The sequence below is a fragment of the Dufourea novaeangliae genome, unplaced genomic scaffold, assembly GCF_001272555.1.
Source record: "Dufourea novaeangliae isolate 0120121106 unplaced genomic scaffold, ASM127255v1 scaffold228, whole genome shotgun sequence".
Taxonomy (NCBI): Eukaryota; Metazoa; Arthropoda; class Insecta; order Hymenoptera; family Halictidae; genus Dufourea; species Dufourea novaeangliae.
Window position 1 is genome coordinate 1284501 of NW_015374150.1, and position 15434 is coordinate 1299934.

The following is a 15434-nucleotide window of genomic DNA, read 5'->3' on the forward strand; positions in this document are numbered from 1 at the left end:
TCAATGGGAATGGGGAATGCTTTTTTACAAGGTGTGTGAATGGAATGCGCGATAATTAGTCTCGTATCGTACTTGTTCGCGTGGTTAACCTCTTCAGGGACACGAATTTGTTAAGTTCAGAAAGAATATTTTCTTTATTCTTTGGCTGTATTTAATTAAAATATATTTATAAATATTAATGGCAATCAATTGGTAGAATATTCTTTTTTTTTTGAGGAAGTTTCTAGTGAAAATTTAATTCCAATTTTGGAATCATGCTTGCCAGTATCCCTAAAGAGATTAAACAGACGTTTCTTGATGGTAAATAGATGATTGTTTATAATACATACGTTATTGCTCACGGTTTCTGTGACAGAAATCACGAAGTTTCTTCGTTCATTTTCTCTTCGTCAAGAGAGAAGCTAGATACGTGGAATTACAACGATGGTCGGCCATTTTGTCTCCGGCCGACCTAACCTCGAATAATGTTCGCGCGTGATTCGAACTGGCTAAACACTGCGTGTCTCACGAATGTCGTCAAAAATCTGTACACAGCGGATTACACCGTCGCACGAAATACCATATGAATTCAGGTTCACGAAATCGAATAGAATGAAACTTCAACGATATCCATTCCGTTCAGGTATTAATACGCCAGGCTCTTCTCCGTTGTCTTTCCGTAATGACAGGGTCGAGTGTTCCCATCGTGGCCCAAATTCCATCCGCGATATCTGAAATTCCGTCGAGCTACGAGACGCGACTTCGAACTGCTTCGAAACTTCGGGACGAATTCCCTGTATCGCGATCCGCCCTCATTAGGAGCAAGACACAGTTTCCTCTCTCGAAACCCGTTATTGTTATTTCAAGCCGGCATTTCGTCAGGTTCGGATTAAACCAACCGAGTTACCGTCTCCTTCTCTGTTTCGTGCACCGAACACGAAATCATTGGCACGATTCCGTTTCACGAGTAAACGAACGAATCGAAGAAAAAGGAGCGAGTCTAAGAAATAGAGAAACGTTTTCGTTCGGTAAACGGGACAGGTGTCGTGAAACGCTCGAGTACCCGACGGATGCTGATTCGACGACGATGTTGACACCACGTCGGGCTGGTCACGTGACGCGCGAATGCTGGAGACACAGTCGCGTTGTGCACTGTACACCGAGGAAACTCAGAAAAATCAACACGACGTTGATGGACGGACGACGCGTCCCGTTCCGCCGATCGCCGCCGTGCATTGCCGCCGGTTTTTCCTCCTCTGGAAAGGAAACAGAAAAATGAATACACGAGTAGGAAATTAACTTTCGTCCCCGGCGTGGGACAACAGCGAATGTTTACGGTGAAAACGAGAAGACAGCCCCGTGTGCCGCGTGTTTTGCCTGCGTGGCTGGAAAATGCTCGTGTGTAAATACGGGAGGAGTGAGTGGATTCACGTATTCGCGGGCAAAGAGTGTTGGCGGATGAAAATGTTGTTCCATTGAAATTGCAGAATAATAACGATAAACTAAGGCTTCACTGACTTAATGTTAATGGAGATGAACTGATTATGAGGAATATTATATCGGAGAAGAATATGGTATCTCGAGAGATTTATGGTAGCTAAACAATGACGAGTGATGGGCGTAGCCAGGGGGCAGAGTGGGGCACTTATCCCTACAGATAAAAAAGAGGCCTTTGCCCTAAGGAAGAAATTTAGAGTTTGTCTCCTTCCTGTCCTACAGGAGAAAAATATTATATTAACTAGTTTTCTGTATGTAAACATAATATACATTTAGAGTGATATTATAAAATTTACCTTTAGATACATTTTGCCCCCCTCCCCGACTGATAATCCGGCTACACCCATGGTAGGAGTCACGGTAAAAATGATTACAGTAAATCATCGATAAGTGTTCGGAGGCTTCTCGGCACTGAGTGTTCAGACGTCATCTCTACTACTGCAGGGAGGTCCCCCGTGGAACCTGTCAATGGCCCAATGCTGGAGATGACGTTTGAACATTCAGGAGTCTTCAAACATTCATCGACGATTTACTGTACTGAATATTCAGACGTCATCCCCACCACTGGTTCTACGGGAGACTCCTCCAGTGGTGGAGATGGTGTCTGAACACTCAGTGCCGAGGAGCTTTTGGACATTAATCCATGATCTACTGTATTCGCATCAGCGAACCGTCTGACCTTCGATCACGTGGATCATGATATAGGCAGGCTTCGCGTTGCTCGGCGAGCAAGTGTAATTGGCGCCGTGCGAGAGCTTCACTTTGTCGACCACAAGAATGGAGCCGTTTTTCGTCGCCTCGACCCTCACGCCTGGCTCGGCGTCGTAATTAATCATGCGGCCCTGTCGGTACCAAAATATGAAGCTCGGCGCCTCCGCGGAGGCCATCAGCTGGCATTCCAATCGTAGACTCGATCCCTGCTTCACGTGAAGATCCGGCCCGCCTGGGATCATCGAGTACGCCTCGGTGATACTCAGCCGAATAAATCGTTGCTGGACAGGTTCCGTTTGAATCTATTAAAAAAAAAGATTTTTTCGAATAATTCCTGGTCAAACGAGAATGGACATCGTTACAAAATTATTCGTAGCACGTTCCCTCTGTTGTAATTAATGCGTAACACCACTCGTTAGCAAATAAAAACGGAGTCCCCCGTTTTTACCTTGCGCTCCGTTGTTCGTTATTACAAGAACCATTGTACAGCGAATAACAACGATAAGAAAATTATACGGCATTGTTTGTCGTTGCAGTCCGCCATTTTTCTTTACGTTACGCGAGAATAACGTGGAACAGTGTCGGTTCCGTTGTGTTTCAAAGTACCCAGTGACTTCGTAATTCACTCGTATTTGGTTAACGCTACTTGCTACCATTTTTACCATTCTTCGTTATACCTGGACCAACAGAGCTTGATTATGCGCGTTACCTGGCACTCGTAGAGACCAGCGTCGTCCTGTTTCACGTTCTTTATCTTCAGGGTCCAGTCCGGGCTGTTTGTAACGACCATGAACCGTGTGTCGACGGAATGGGTGTCCCTGCCCACGGTTAGCAACTGTCTGTCCCTTCGTCTGATCCAAGTCACCTGGAACGAGAACATTTATCGATTTACAATGTTCCTCTACCCTTCTTGTACTTCCTTCACAGTTATCTATCCGAGAACATAAACCCATGGTCTTCTTCTGACGAACATTTGACGTTTGGCGTGATGCAAACGAATTTGTTAAATGTTTCGATAACATGATGAGTTTTTTAAAAATTGAGGATTTTGTTTATAAAGGGCGTTGATAAAAATGTGGCACACTTTCACAAGGGTGGATTCTATATGCCAAACTGTGATGAAAATCAAGAATGACGAAATTGCGTTCGGTGAGTCGTTTTCGAGATATTAATTGTTGAAAATATGTGGCGAAATACGCGTCAAGTACTGTCTGACAGTTATACTGTTAGTACAACTGATTCCCAGCTTGATCCACGACCCAGTGAAATTAACGAACGAAAGAAAATTAAACGAAATGGTACCAGCTCGTGAAATAGCTGAAGAGCACGCCTCTCAAGTAGATTAAACTGTCGCGTCAGACGTATTCCGTCCGTATCTGCAACACTTGAGCCGTTTATTTGCTAAAGTGAAGTTTGACCTATTCGAATAATATGTTTTTTAATTGAAAAATCATTTTTATCACGTGGACAATTATAAACAAATGTGTTCTGTTTTACGACGTGTTATGTACGACGATGGTTAATTTATAAAATGTAGTAAATCTACCCACGAGTGTAACTCAATTACTCGAACAATTACTTAAACACGATAACCTATTCGTCAACGACGAGTAGGTTTAAACCGAAGAAGAATTCGTAAAAAGTTTTTAATTTCCATGCGATTTAAAAATACTGCTCGCGACCAGAGAAGTATCCCCACAGTCTTGGCGACGCGATGAGACTTTAATCTACTATTTATGCGTGAAGAAAGGGAGGCTGAGTTGGCGCGATTCTCCGGCAAATCGTCTTTACCGCGGGGGCCGTAAGAATAACGCCTCGGTGCGGCCCAAGAGATGAAAACAGTATTACGGATGGCTAAGCCGGATGACGATGTTTCGTACTTACGGAAGAGGAAAGGATTTATTATTAGAGCTACTTTCCTTCAGTTTGGATGGGCCATAAATAATGCAGGAGGGGGAGAGCAATCTCTCGAAAACGGGTATAATATTTACCGTCTGGAGGATACAACGGATCGAGGTCCGTGGGCGTTATTAAAAATGCAAAACTTTTCAGAGGAGGGGGACTCATAAAAAAATTAAGGAAAACACAGTAGAAGATTAAGTTTCCGTTTAATGCACGGGGAACACTACTCGCTCTGCAATCAGCGAAGAAATTCTATTGGAATTCGACGTGACTCACCGTCGAACTTTCAGATTCAGATGAGAATCGGTAGAGGCGAAAGAAATGTGACCATAAACGAATCGTGGATTATTAGACCCTCGTGCTTCTCGATTAAAAGTATTAACATTCTTTTTCATTTTATAAATACCAACATGAATTAAGGGACATAGCAATTTTTATGGATATCGATTTACTAAAGAATATACAGGATGTCCTGTAACTGATTGTATAACCACGCAAGGGGTGATTCGAGGTGAAAAAATAAGTCGAAAGTATGGAATACAATTTTTTTTATTTTTACACTTCGTTTTCGAAGAAGTCGACGTTGAACCAGGGCCTTCTACCGAAACGTAAAAATACCGGTGCAATACCGGTATTTTCGGTTGTATCTTCGTCCTATATAAATATATCGGTTTCGGTATAGCTTTGATAGCATAATACCGGTATCAAAATCATACCGATTTAAATCCCTGCTTTGAACATTTGCCAGATACGCGCGCAATTGAATAGGATTTGGCTACCGCGTAAGACAAAATGAAACGTGGTACTTTTCGTAACGCACGTCGATTTAACGTCGTTGCCCTGGACAGTCCCTGTGGGTCTTTGTTGGAATTATTAAACGCGTCACCGTGTACACCGTTCTCGGGCGCGGTAATGACGCGCGTGTGTGTGTGTATTGTGAGCAATTTTTTTTTGTCCCCGTCCAGTGTCAGCAGGTGAATTAAAAATGGCGGCCTGACGCCGGCGGAAAAGCGAGAAGAGGCGTTCCTCTATTTTATTTTTTTTTTGTTTCGAGTGGAACGCTCCAGAATCACGGTGACTCTCTGCCGCGATCCATTTGTCTGTGCAGGCAGCGCACACCCACGTCAAATTGCGCTTCCGGCCGATCATTCGTCGGTTCTCCAGCGTTCCGCATTTAAACCCCTCGCGAATTCCAGCGGAGCTTTATCTCGTGAAGCCATCCACGGTGTGTGCAACGTTTCACGTGTACGCGGATCGCCTCGTGGAAGAAACCGTGCCTCCTCGAAACAGGCACGGCTCTCCTCTCGACCTACGCTCTCGAGATTCTCGTAATTATGTGGAAAATAGAATACTTGGCGAGTGTTAAGTTGAACAAGATGAAATTGTCGATGGTCGAAGTGTTGTTATTGTTACTTCTGAACCATTGGAATCTCCGAAGCGTCGGTGGTATAGAAAATTTGACACTTGTTTTCGTCGAGTTTGGTTGGGGAGATTTTTTCGCCGGAATAGAGGATTGCGCGGAAAAATTAGTTTCTAAGAAGGCTAGTTACTTTTAGGAAAAATTAGTTTCTTGAAGTATACAGTAAATCATCCAGGAGCCTTCGAACACTTATCTTGGATTTACTGTATTGTCGTTCAAAGGTTCAACATCAATTCTTATTAGAAATTCTCCCCTGTTTTCTTTTTACGACATAAATGTATATTTCCTTCACTTTGCATAATATTCTTGTGTGAATTTTTTTTGAAAATGCAAGTTACATATGTATATATCATTCGTCTATAATAGTGTGTCATTTCTGTTAAACAAAATTATCGAATATGACTGTCTTATTTTATACAAGGTATATTATAAGCAGATCATTGAAAAGTCAGCGTTACATTTGGAGACCTTATCAGTGCCGAGGATTCTGCCAACACTCATCAAGAATTTACTGTATTTCTATCAATTTTACCTCTATTGCTGTCGTATTACCTCTCCAGTAAACGACCAGTTTTTCTGTCGTCCAGTATCTCTGTCATAAAACATCAATTTCTTAATTCTCCTGTATAATTACACCGTGAGAATGTAGAACATTGACGATGGTAGCCAAAAGAGGAGGTTCGTCGGTGCTCCTGTCGATGACGCTACGGAAAAGGAGATCTGGTGGCGCTTGCGTACCTTAATTGTCTTTGTCGAGTGGTATACTCGACGCGTTCGCGGCAAGTAGGGTTTCGCGATTTTCTGATGCGGGGCCTCGAGGATCGACGAGTGCCGACGCGACGAGTGCACTCGAGCATAAACGAGCTGAATAATGAACCGCCGTGGCGCGCCGCGACGTATTACGAGTCAGCGTCTACCTTTCCCGTTGTCTATTAACGCAATCATCGCGCGCCACTCGATCCCTTTCCCCCTATCCCGTACGATTTCGTTACGAAACGAACGTAACAAGCCTCCTTAAGCCGATTCCGAGAGTGTGTGTGTGTGTGTGTGTGTGTCTGCTTCCAGCGTAACCGTCTGGGATCGATCTCTATTCCATGTTTCATCGTGCAGGACAGAAACGGAGTTTTACGACAGGGTAATATCTCGTGGCGTTCGCGCATTGTCTTCATTTCGCGAGCAAACAGACGAAAATAATTTTTCTTCTTGTTGACCCGGATAGTTCCATTAATCAGGCGGCTTCCCTTCGTACGGGTGGATCTAGTCCCTTCTTTAATTAATGTCCACCGTAAACCCTCAAAACGATAAAAAATTAGGTAAACACAGCACGGATCTCATAATATCGTGATGATTATTTTGAATTATCAAAATTTTAAATTATATTAATTATAGTACAGTGTTCCGTCGATTATTGTCGAAGAACTCCGGTCTACGTCGCGACAAGCATCGAGCAGGAGAAATCATTCAGACACTTGTAACTTTGTTTTTACGGCCTGACAAAAATCGTGTAGTACCAGTCAAACAGTAATCGACGGAATAATGTACTGACTATTAAATAGACCATTGAAAAACATTATAAAACAATAACAAGAAGTAAAATACACCCAATATAAATAAAGCTATTTTTATTTTAAAAATTACAATCTTCAAACTAAGTTTGTACTGGATTTAGGTAGTTGGTGAGCTTTCTGCATAACTTAGCTCAGTTTTAAACAAAAGAGAAAAATGGCTGGCATGCGTGGCAGCAAACCTGGTAAAAGATGAAGCTTACAAAAGTACGGATTCGATTAAAATATACGAGCAACCTGGGCCGTAACGGACACGATGTATTCTCGGAAAATTGAATTTACGAGATCGAAGTTGAATTTATCGGGAGATATATCGTTCGATAAAGCGTACACAGAAGCGTTGTCTGTATCGCGTTACCGTGATCGCGGAACTCGGCCCGCCGTATAAAAATAACTTTTAATTATCATCCGCGGGGGAGAGAACGGGCACCGGCTAATTGAAAAGTAACTAACACAGCGCGAAAGTTATTAATTCGAAGTGTTAACGAATATCTGCGGCTCGTAAACTCACCAGAATCGATTTCTACGGCCTGTGTGTGTTCCATGGAAAATTGAACGCGTCGGTGTACGCGCCATGGAATCGCAAAGACGCGTCGAAAAAAAAAATAGGATGATAAAAATCAATAAACAGTGGATTATTAGGACGATGTCGTAAAGGGGGGAGGGAGGGCAGATTAAATTTAAATTACCCGCTTATAACGTCGTGGAATGATGGATTAAAGCCAGGAAGATCGATGCCCCCTCGGTGCGTCCAGATTTTTCACTTTACGTAGCGTGGATTCGTCGTCCAGCAATTCCCTAATGGAATCGCGATTAGTAAATATTTCTTTGACAGCATAATTGAATAAATTCCCCCCCCCCCCCGATGGAAAGTATCGGTACGTATCTGAATCTAATCTGAAAGAAACGCATTACCGTAACACGCTTTCTGACGCCTTGGTCTTTGTCCACTAGCTAGAGTCTTGATCCTTATAGGGGATTCCACTTTGTTGGATTGTTCCGTATGAAATATCGTTTTCTTGATGAATATCAAGTGGAAAGTTTTCAATTTTTGTTGTTAATATAGGTTTTCTAGGGGCATGATAGTCGAATGATCTACTTTCGACGTATCCTTGACTGGTTAAGCAAACGAACAGCCTTATAAATTCACTAATCATTGTCGAATGAGACCACTGTACTGTTTTCTTGATGAATACTAAGTGAAAGAATTAGATTCTCGATATTAGTATGGATTTCCTCGGGACATGATAGTCGAATGCTCTACTTTCAAGGTATTCTTGGTTGGTGAAGCAAACGAACAGCCTTATCAAGTTTCTATTCATTGTTGAATGAGACCACCGTACTCTTACGATAGTATACGCGTCAGCTTATGAGCGACGGGGGAGAATTTATCGGTAATAAAATAGGTGGAGGTACTGCATAGTGGCACGCGGATGTCTTTCATTCTGGGTCCATGACGCCAAAGTGCATCCTGGACAAACTAACGTATAACCGACCACTGGTGCTTCTCATTAATATTATTAACCGCCGTGCTTAATCCATGGTAATGAATCGGTACGGGGGTGCATCGTATCCTTCCGGGTTGTAAAACGGGCACAGTGTGTGGTGCGTGGGGTCGTAAAACTCGACAAGTCTCGTAAAGCTGAACGATTATTAGGGACATCAACGAGGGCTTAAGAGACTCTAAGAGGTGCCCGGAACCGTATCCTTTGTTATGTAAACAGTTATGACTATGAGAAATCATATGTGAAGAAGTATAGATGCGTTACAATCGAGTTTAGGGCAATTTGATTATTTTACCATGAAAATAATGAAGAGGATGTTAATTTGAAAATTCGGTGTTGGTCCCTAAGGACCACCATGACGATGGATGTGTGATTTAATCACATCTAATATATATACATGCCACACCTTAGTTACGACTGTCACAGAATTTTGTTTATAATATCGTTAAACCTAAAATTAGTTCCTTAATTCTTGAATCTGAATTTGATTATTTGGAATTTCTTGATTCTGAATTATAAGTCTACGTCCAAACAAACAAAGACCAGCAAAAACCAACTATACATTTATCGTTTCCCCGTGTACAATCTCCCAGCAAGTTTCTCCTCTCGTTAAGCCTCACTGAAACCATCCCCGTCTACGCGCTCACTGGTAAAAACGGGGGATGAAAGCGCGACGGATACCTTACGGTCTTCTCTCCTCTAAAAACGAGTGGCGTGCGTGAGGAACACGTGATTTCTCATTCATTACACAGCAAGCCCCCGTTGTATTGAGTGGATCCACGAGAGCCCTCCGTGTTTACCAGCAAGGAGGGTGGTACAAAATGGTAGCGTATTCGCGTCCCGTGCACGTGAGGTTGCGCGAAGGACGTCCGAGCGGAGCTAGAGAAAGCGAGAGAGATATTGGTTTCTGGATCCTTTACGGCAACGCAGAAAGAGGGTAGAGCGCGTCAAGCGAGAAAGCTAGGTGACGGGAATGCGGCATGAATAAAAGATCACTGGGAAGGATCTCACGCGCGAGTTTCTGCGTGGCTCCGGGATGCCCACCCTTTTTCGACCTCCCGTATCGATTGGCTCCTTGACGCTTTTTGATCTACCACGATATACGAGCCGAACGGGAGCCACAGGGTTATCTTCAACCCCGTGAACTCACTTTATGGGCTTTTTTTTCGACAGTCCAACCACCCCCCCCCCCCGATGCTCCCTGCTCTCTATCGCGCGGCCCACCGAGATTTACGGCCTCGCCCATGACCGTTCGACGGTTAATGTTAGGGGTGCAAGTTTTAAAGCTGGGAGGATCGCGAGAAATGGACATCGCGGCGTGGCGAATTTTCTTTATCGGAATATCAAACGATCTATGAGAATATCACTCGTTGGTACAGACAATTATAGAAATCTTGAAGCCGTCGTCTTTTATATCGGTCAATTTCTAACGTTTCAGTTTATAACGTCAAGTTTGTAGTTTTTACTCCGTGGAGTTTTTAGAACAGTTTATGAGAGGTTGAATCCGTAATGTTATTGAAACATACGATTATTTTAGTCGAATAAGTTTTCCGATCGTAAACGGCTTGTATGGTTACGAGTGCATGAAGAGGAACTAGCGCGGTTTATTGTGTTATAAACGTGAAAATGATGTAGTTAATGCTAATGCAAACTTTATGGGGTGCATGATACGTGTAAGGATGTGTGACCAAATGAATCAATGAAGGAATAAACGTTAGATGGTGCGAACGAATGAAATGTAATTAGGTGTTATGTTTGTTAGTCTGTATGTCTGATTATGGACGACTTATTCTACTTATAGAGACACTGGGTTTATTTCTTGATAGCTACAGAACTGATTGGTCTTCCATATTGAATCGTATAATGATAAGTAGACTGCGGATTTTATGCATTTATAGCACAAGTGAACGTATAGATTTGAATAAAATAGAGACTCGAATAATATTTATTAGCAAATGTATTAATTTATTTCGATCGTAACAGAACCTTTGATGCAGAAAGTCAGTCTCTGCTTATGTTTAGTTTTTCCAAAATTTATGTACAAAAGTTGAAGAATAAGCGAATAACCAAATAATACGATATTTTTATTTAATAATAAATCTATTTACATCACACCAACGTGTAAATATGTGGATATGTATTGAAATTTTTTGATCACGTTGCTTTATGCTGTACAATCGAAATTCGTTTATTCAGTTCGTGTTCCCAATCGATTACTCAAATCATTCTGATTGTCTGCAAACGATCGACCATTCCACCTATGCTAGTCACTTTCGGTTCATCCGTGTCCTGACTCGCTAGTCTGTCAGTTAATTAAGCCAGTTACAGATGTCTATTATTCCGTTATTTTGCATTGGTTTCACTTCCAACCACGCTCTTGTTCTCGGACGTTGTAATTAATATCCATACAATATTCCATCATGTTTCCGATCGTAGCAAACATTTGTTCTCCGTTCAACTGGTTTGCCTGAACATTCAATGTAAACTAATCCCTGTACCATGTTTGGTTCCAGATACATGCCAGAAATTAATTGAATGCTTATTTATCTGTCAATTTTTTTATTAAAATACATCTAATATATATCTGTTTCTTGTTTAAATAAATATAATTTCATTAATCTTTTATTCGCGAAATCTGTATGGTTTACAATGAAGCTAAGGAAAACGTTGCAATCCAGAGTAATCGAATCGTTTACCTTCGAAATATTGAAACGAACCGTTAACATACACCTGTCCGTTGAAAGAGATCTCATGACCTCTAGGTACATCGTGGAAACTTTAGAAAACCGTTCGGAAAACGAATCCCGATCCCTGTATCTCCCCTCTTTTTCCGTACTTTTCTCGAACCGATTCCGCCCCAGGCGCCATATGGTGTCAATATGGCGGCGATTTCCGGCGAACTTTCCGTACGAATTTCCCGTCGGAGAAAACAGATGCCACTCGTCGGGGAGGGAAAAACCAACGGGAAAAAGTTGCGTGGTTAAAAACCCATTAAAAACGTAACCGTACGAGCGAGAAATTTTTCTATACGCGCAGTTTCACGATGTCGGCCGTCAGGAAGAATTTTAAAGGAAGATTACAATGAAAGTATAATACTGCCCTGGAAGATTAAACAACAACGATTTCGTAAAGATCCAGCTTTATGATCTATCCGCAGGAACGGGAACAAACTTCCTTTCCCCATAATGTTTTTCTTTCTCTTCGGTTATTTATGTGCGATGACATTAACCAAGGTTAAACAGTCCTAAATTATGTCTTATGTTTATACCTTAATTATTTATGTTCAAGATACGTGTAAAAAATAATGTTATATCGGTTTAATAAAACAGTAAATGTGTTGTAATAAGCAAAATTTAGAGGGCGTTTTCTACATTACAGTATTCTATGATGAAAAAGAAGGACGACACAAAGGAAACGATAATACCTCATTTCTCTCGAATGTCCAAATATGCTGTTAGGACAATTGAGCTATGGAGGGCAGTATAGTCAATTTGCTATTGGTAAAAGACGTTTCCGTTGCCTAACGCAAACAGCTCTCTTTACCTAGGTGACGGTCTATACGGCCCGTTATACATGCGTTTCCATCCGTCGATTTGGAAACATGGATAACGAGCAGTTGCTCAGGAAATAATTATGCATATTAGGCCGATAGTCGAATCGTCCGTTAATTCCCGTATACTGGACCGTGTGTGTACATCGAATGCGAGGATAACAAGACAAACGGCGTGTATATGTATACTGTATATATTCTCTGCTTTCCATCAGCCGAGGCCCCAACATCATTTCCGCGATTGGAATCAACGGCGGAGAGAGACTCGCCCCGTTCTACCGAAATAGGCAAATAGGTCGATCCAGTTTTCGGTTCGTTTGCGAGTTTTACCATTAACGTTTAAACTACCGTCTGCAAACCGATTAATCCGTTAAGTGAAAATTAAACGTCGAAAATGCTCTCCTAATTCCCCGTCAAATACCTTCGTTGATTCCTCCGTGGAAACGGGTGACGTTTCCATTCCGCGAACGGAAAGCTCCTATTGCAACTCGGGCGAATATTCGATGAAAGCGACTGCGTCAATCCGTCGTCGAGAGTTTCGGAAACGGGACGCACACTGCAAAATGAATCTTATTTCTGTTGGTCGTTAAGGGGTCATATCGATGGAAATTCGCGAGATTATTGAGGATCGATTAACCTTTCTAGACCGGCGCGTCGGTCCCACTGAAATCGGAATTAGCTTTGTTTATTTAGAAACAATTGACGATCTCACCCAGCCCCTTTCTTGTAGATTTCTTAATAGTTTTGTTACGTGTACTCTCGTACCTCGAGTACCTCGACGGTATCGGTTTATCCCCAATCACTATGCACCGAAAAATTACGCGACCCACGAGTTAAAGGTGTGTGTATCCCTCGATGAAAAAAATTCACCAGTAATAGATATCGAGCAGTCGAAGACAAACTCACCGCGACAGTTCCCGGGGACAATTCGTTACCCGGACCAGAAAATTGGAGAAGTTCCTCCCCCACCCCCATTTCGCCCCTCAGCGAGGATTTCCTCTCCGGATCTCGGACGCACGTGTACCGATTTCCGAAATATTCATATTGCTCCCGACCACCGTGAAATTTATACTCGGCACAACGGTCGAATATAATGCTGAAACGCTCCTCTCTCGTTGGTTCCGCGACCCGGGTATCGACACGCCACACACGATCGCGTCCCGTTTACGTGGCCCACACCTACCCCCTTCTCTATTCCACCCGTCGGAACAATCGCTGGGACCGATAAAAATATTTTACACCACGGCCTCGGTCCCCCGAACTATGGATAAAATAATTCATGGGTTAAATCCGGGCGCCGCCTTCGTCGTCGCTAAATTGTTGTAGGTGAAACGATACCCTTTTCCGAGTTATAACGACACTTGACTATTTCACGGATAATAGGCGTAACCGATGTTTTATTGCGGCGAGATTGTTTGTGGCGAGTGTAGATTCTTGGGTGAATGAAAATCGAGAATTTTTCGACATTGGTTGCATTATGATTCTACAAAAAAACTTATGTCAAAAAAGGGGAATCAATTTTTTTCGTAGGAGGCTTCGTTTGGCAACGACTTGGGAATTACATTCGTGGTGACGATAAGTAGTAACGGAATGTTATGGACAGACGCGTTAACCAAGTCCTATTCTATTGTACGCGTATCAGATTCGATTATTTCGGAAACAAAGTATCATAGGAAAATATTGTATTCTATATTTTCGATTTATTCTTTTATTTAGAATAATTTCTTGCCCGATTGTACTACCCAATCTGAGACAGCCTGTTGTTTCGTTGTTATTTTGCACAAATCTGAAACCGTAGGGGAGAAAACTAGATTTCCTTTCTTTTCTCTCCCTACAGTAGCATTAACCGTTAATATCACCAACTTGTGCTATGAATCTTCATGTATGAGATTACTCGAAGTAATAGAGAATAATTCGACGAGGGACGTACGCGATCGTAAGAGGTCATTGAACAATAATCACTCGCAATAAGACTCTTTCCTGTTATTTTATCTCGTCGATCGTCCCCCCATCGAGGAATCAGCGAACGATAGGGCATCCAGGGGAATGCTAGTGACTATATCGAGGGTCCAAGGCCGAGAAACGTGTAATCTCGGAGCAGCCCATTTTCCGGAACTCCCTGGAATATTCGTGAAACGGGATCAGTGGTTGTCTCCGATCGACAACGTAGGCAATATACAGTTTGTGACGGGCAATATATTCGATGGCGAAAAATCGGTTATATTTCTCCCCTCGTCGTGAACCTTACGCGTTATATTAAATGCAGGGGTGACTCTCGTCTGTCCATACGGTCGAGGGGATCGTTCTGTTATATCGAAAAGTTATGCGAACGAATATATCCCCTCTCCCAGAATTATGCTTGCGCAAAGCAGTTCCCTTGTTATCGCCTAGATGGAAGCTTTAATCATTCGCAATAAGACAACAGTCGTTCCACCGTGTTCGTATTATTTCCCGAAATAACAAGGGCGTTGGATGTCCCCCAACCCACCCCCTTCTTCCCGTACAGTCGGAAAGTAGTAAAAAATTCCCCTAAACAGGGGTTACAACACGCCGGAGAAAATTCGATCCGGGCCCGATGGGATCGTATACTTTTTATATAACTTGGATCATAAAAAAAATTGTTTAATATAGAACAACCGTATCGTAAAACCGTCGGGAATAGATTCCGCATCATGAGGGATGTACGTTTCCTTGACATCGGGAGAAAAGGAGGGAGACAGAATTTTTATAGCGTCTCGTGATTCTCGATAGTGCCGCGAATCTGTTTCCATTTATCGATTAATCTTACTATAATATTGTACAAAGACATATGCAAAACCAGAGCTACCTAGGTTTGAAAATTTTCTCTAAATTAATTCCCAAAGATCATATTGTAAACGGCCATCTACACTGGAACACAAATATGTAGTCAGTTCGTAATTAGCTCCGAATAATTCCTTAAAACCGTGCAAATCAACAACTGTGAATTCTATAAAGACAATATTATGTCTTCTATTGTATATTTCTCTCTTCGTTCCGTTCGACTGCTATCGCGGCGTGGATCGAAAGCAAGGGCGGGTGTAAGAAGCGGTTTGTTTTACGATCCAGCGCCTCTGATGAAATTTTCTATTATTTTATCGGGCGCGCGAGGTTCAGCGTGCCAAACAACCTCCACACGGATTACAATCATTGAGCTTTGTGCTGCATCGCGCGCGGGCACAGACCACGTTCAATCGAATTTTTTCGGTTTCTCTGTCGTATCAGCAGTCGCAATCGGAGCCGTTTCCCTCCGCGGGACGAATTGAAATTCTAACCGTGTTGCGGAT

At 42.4% G+C, this 15434-nt stretch overlaps 1 protein-coding gene across 1 annotated transcript in view; it reads right to left on the minus strand.

Moving 5' to 3' along the window:
• Positions 1-1089: 1089 nt before the first annotated feature.
• Positions 1090-15434, minus strand: part of LOC107191497 (igLON family member 5-like) — a 32325-nt gene continuing 17980 nt past the window's right edge. The window contains exons 3-5 of the mRNA XM_015580560.1: positions 2897-3052; positions 2156-2489; positions 1090-1235 (exon numbers count right to left, since the gene is read on the minus strand). Of these exons, the coding sequence (XP_015436046.1) occupies positions 1090-1235; positions 2156-2489; positions 2897-3052 (636 nt within the window). The remainder of the gene's footprint in view (positions 1236-2155; positions 2490-2896; positions 3053-15434) is intronic.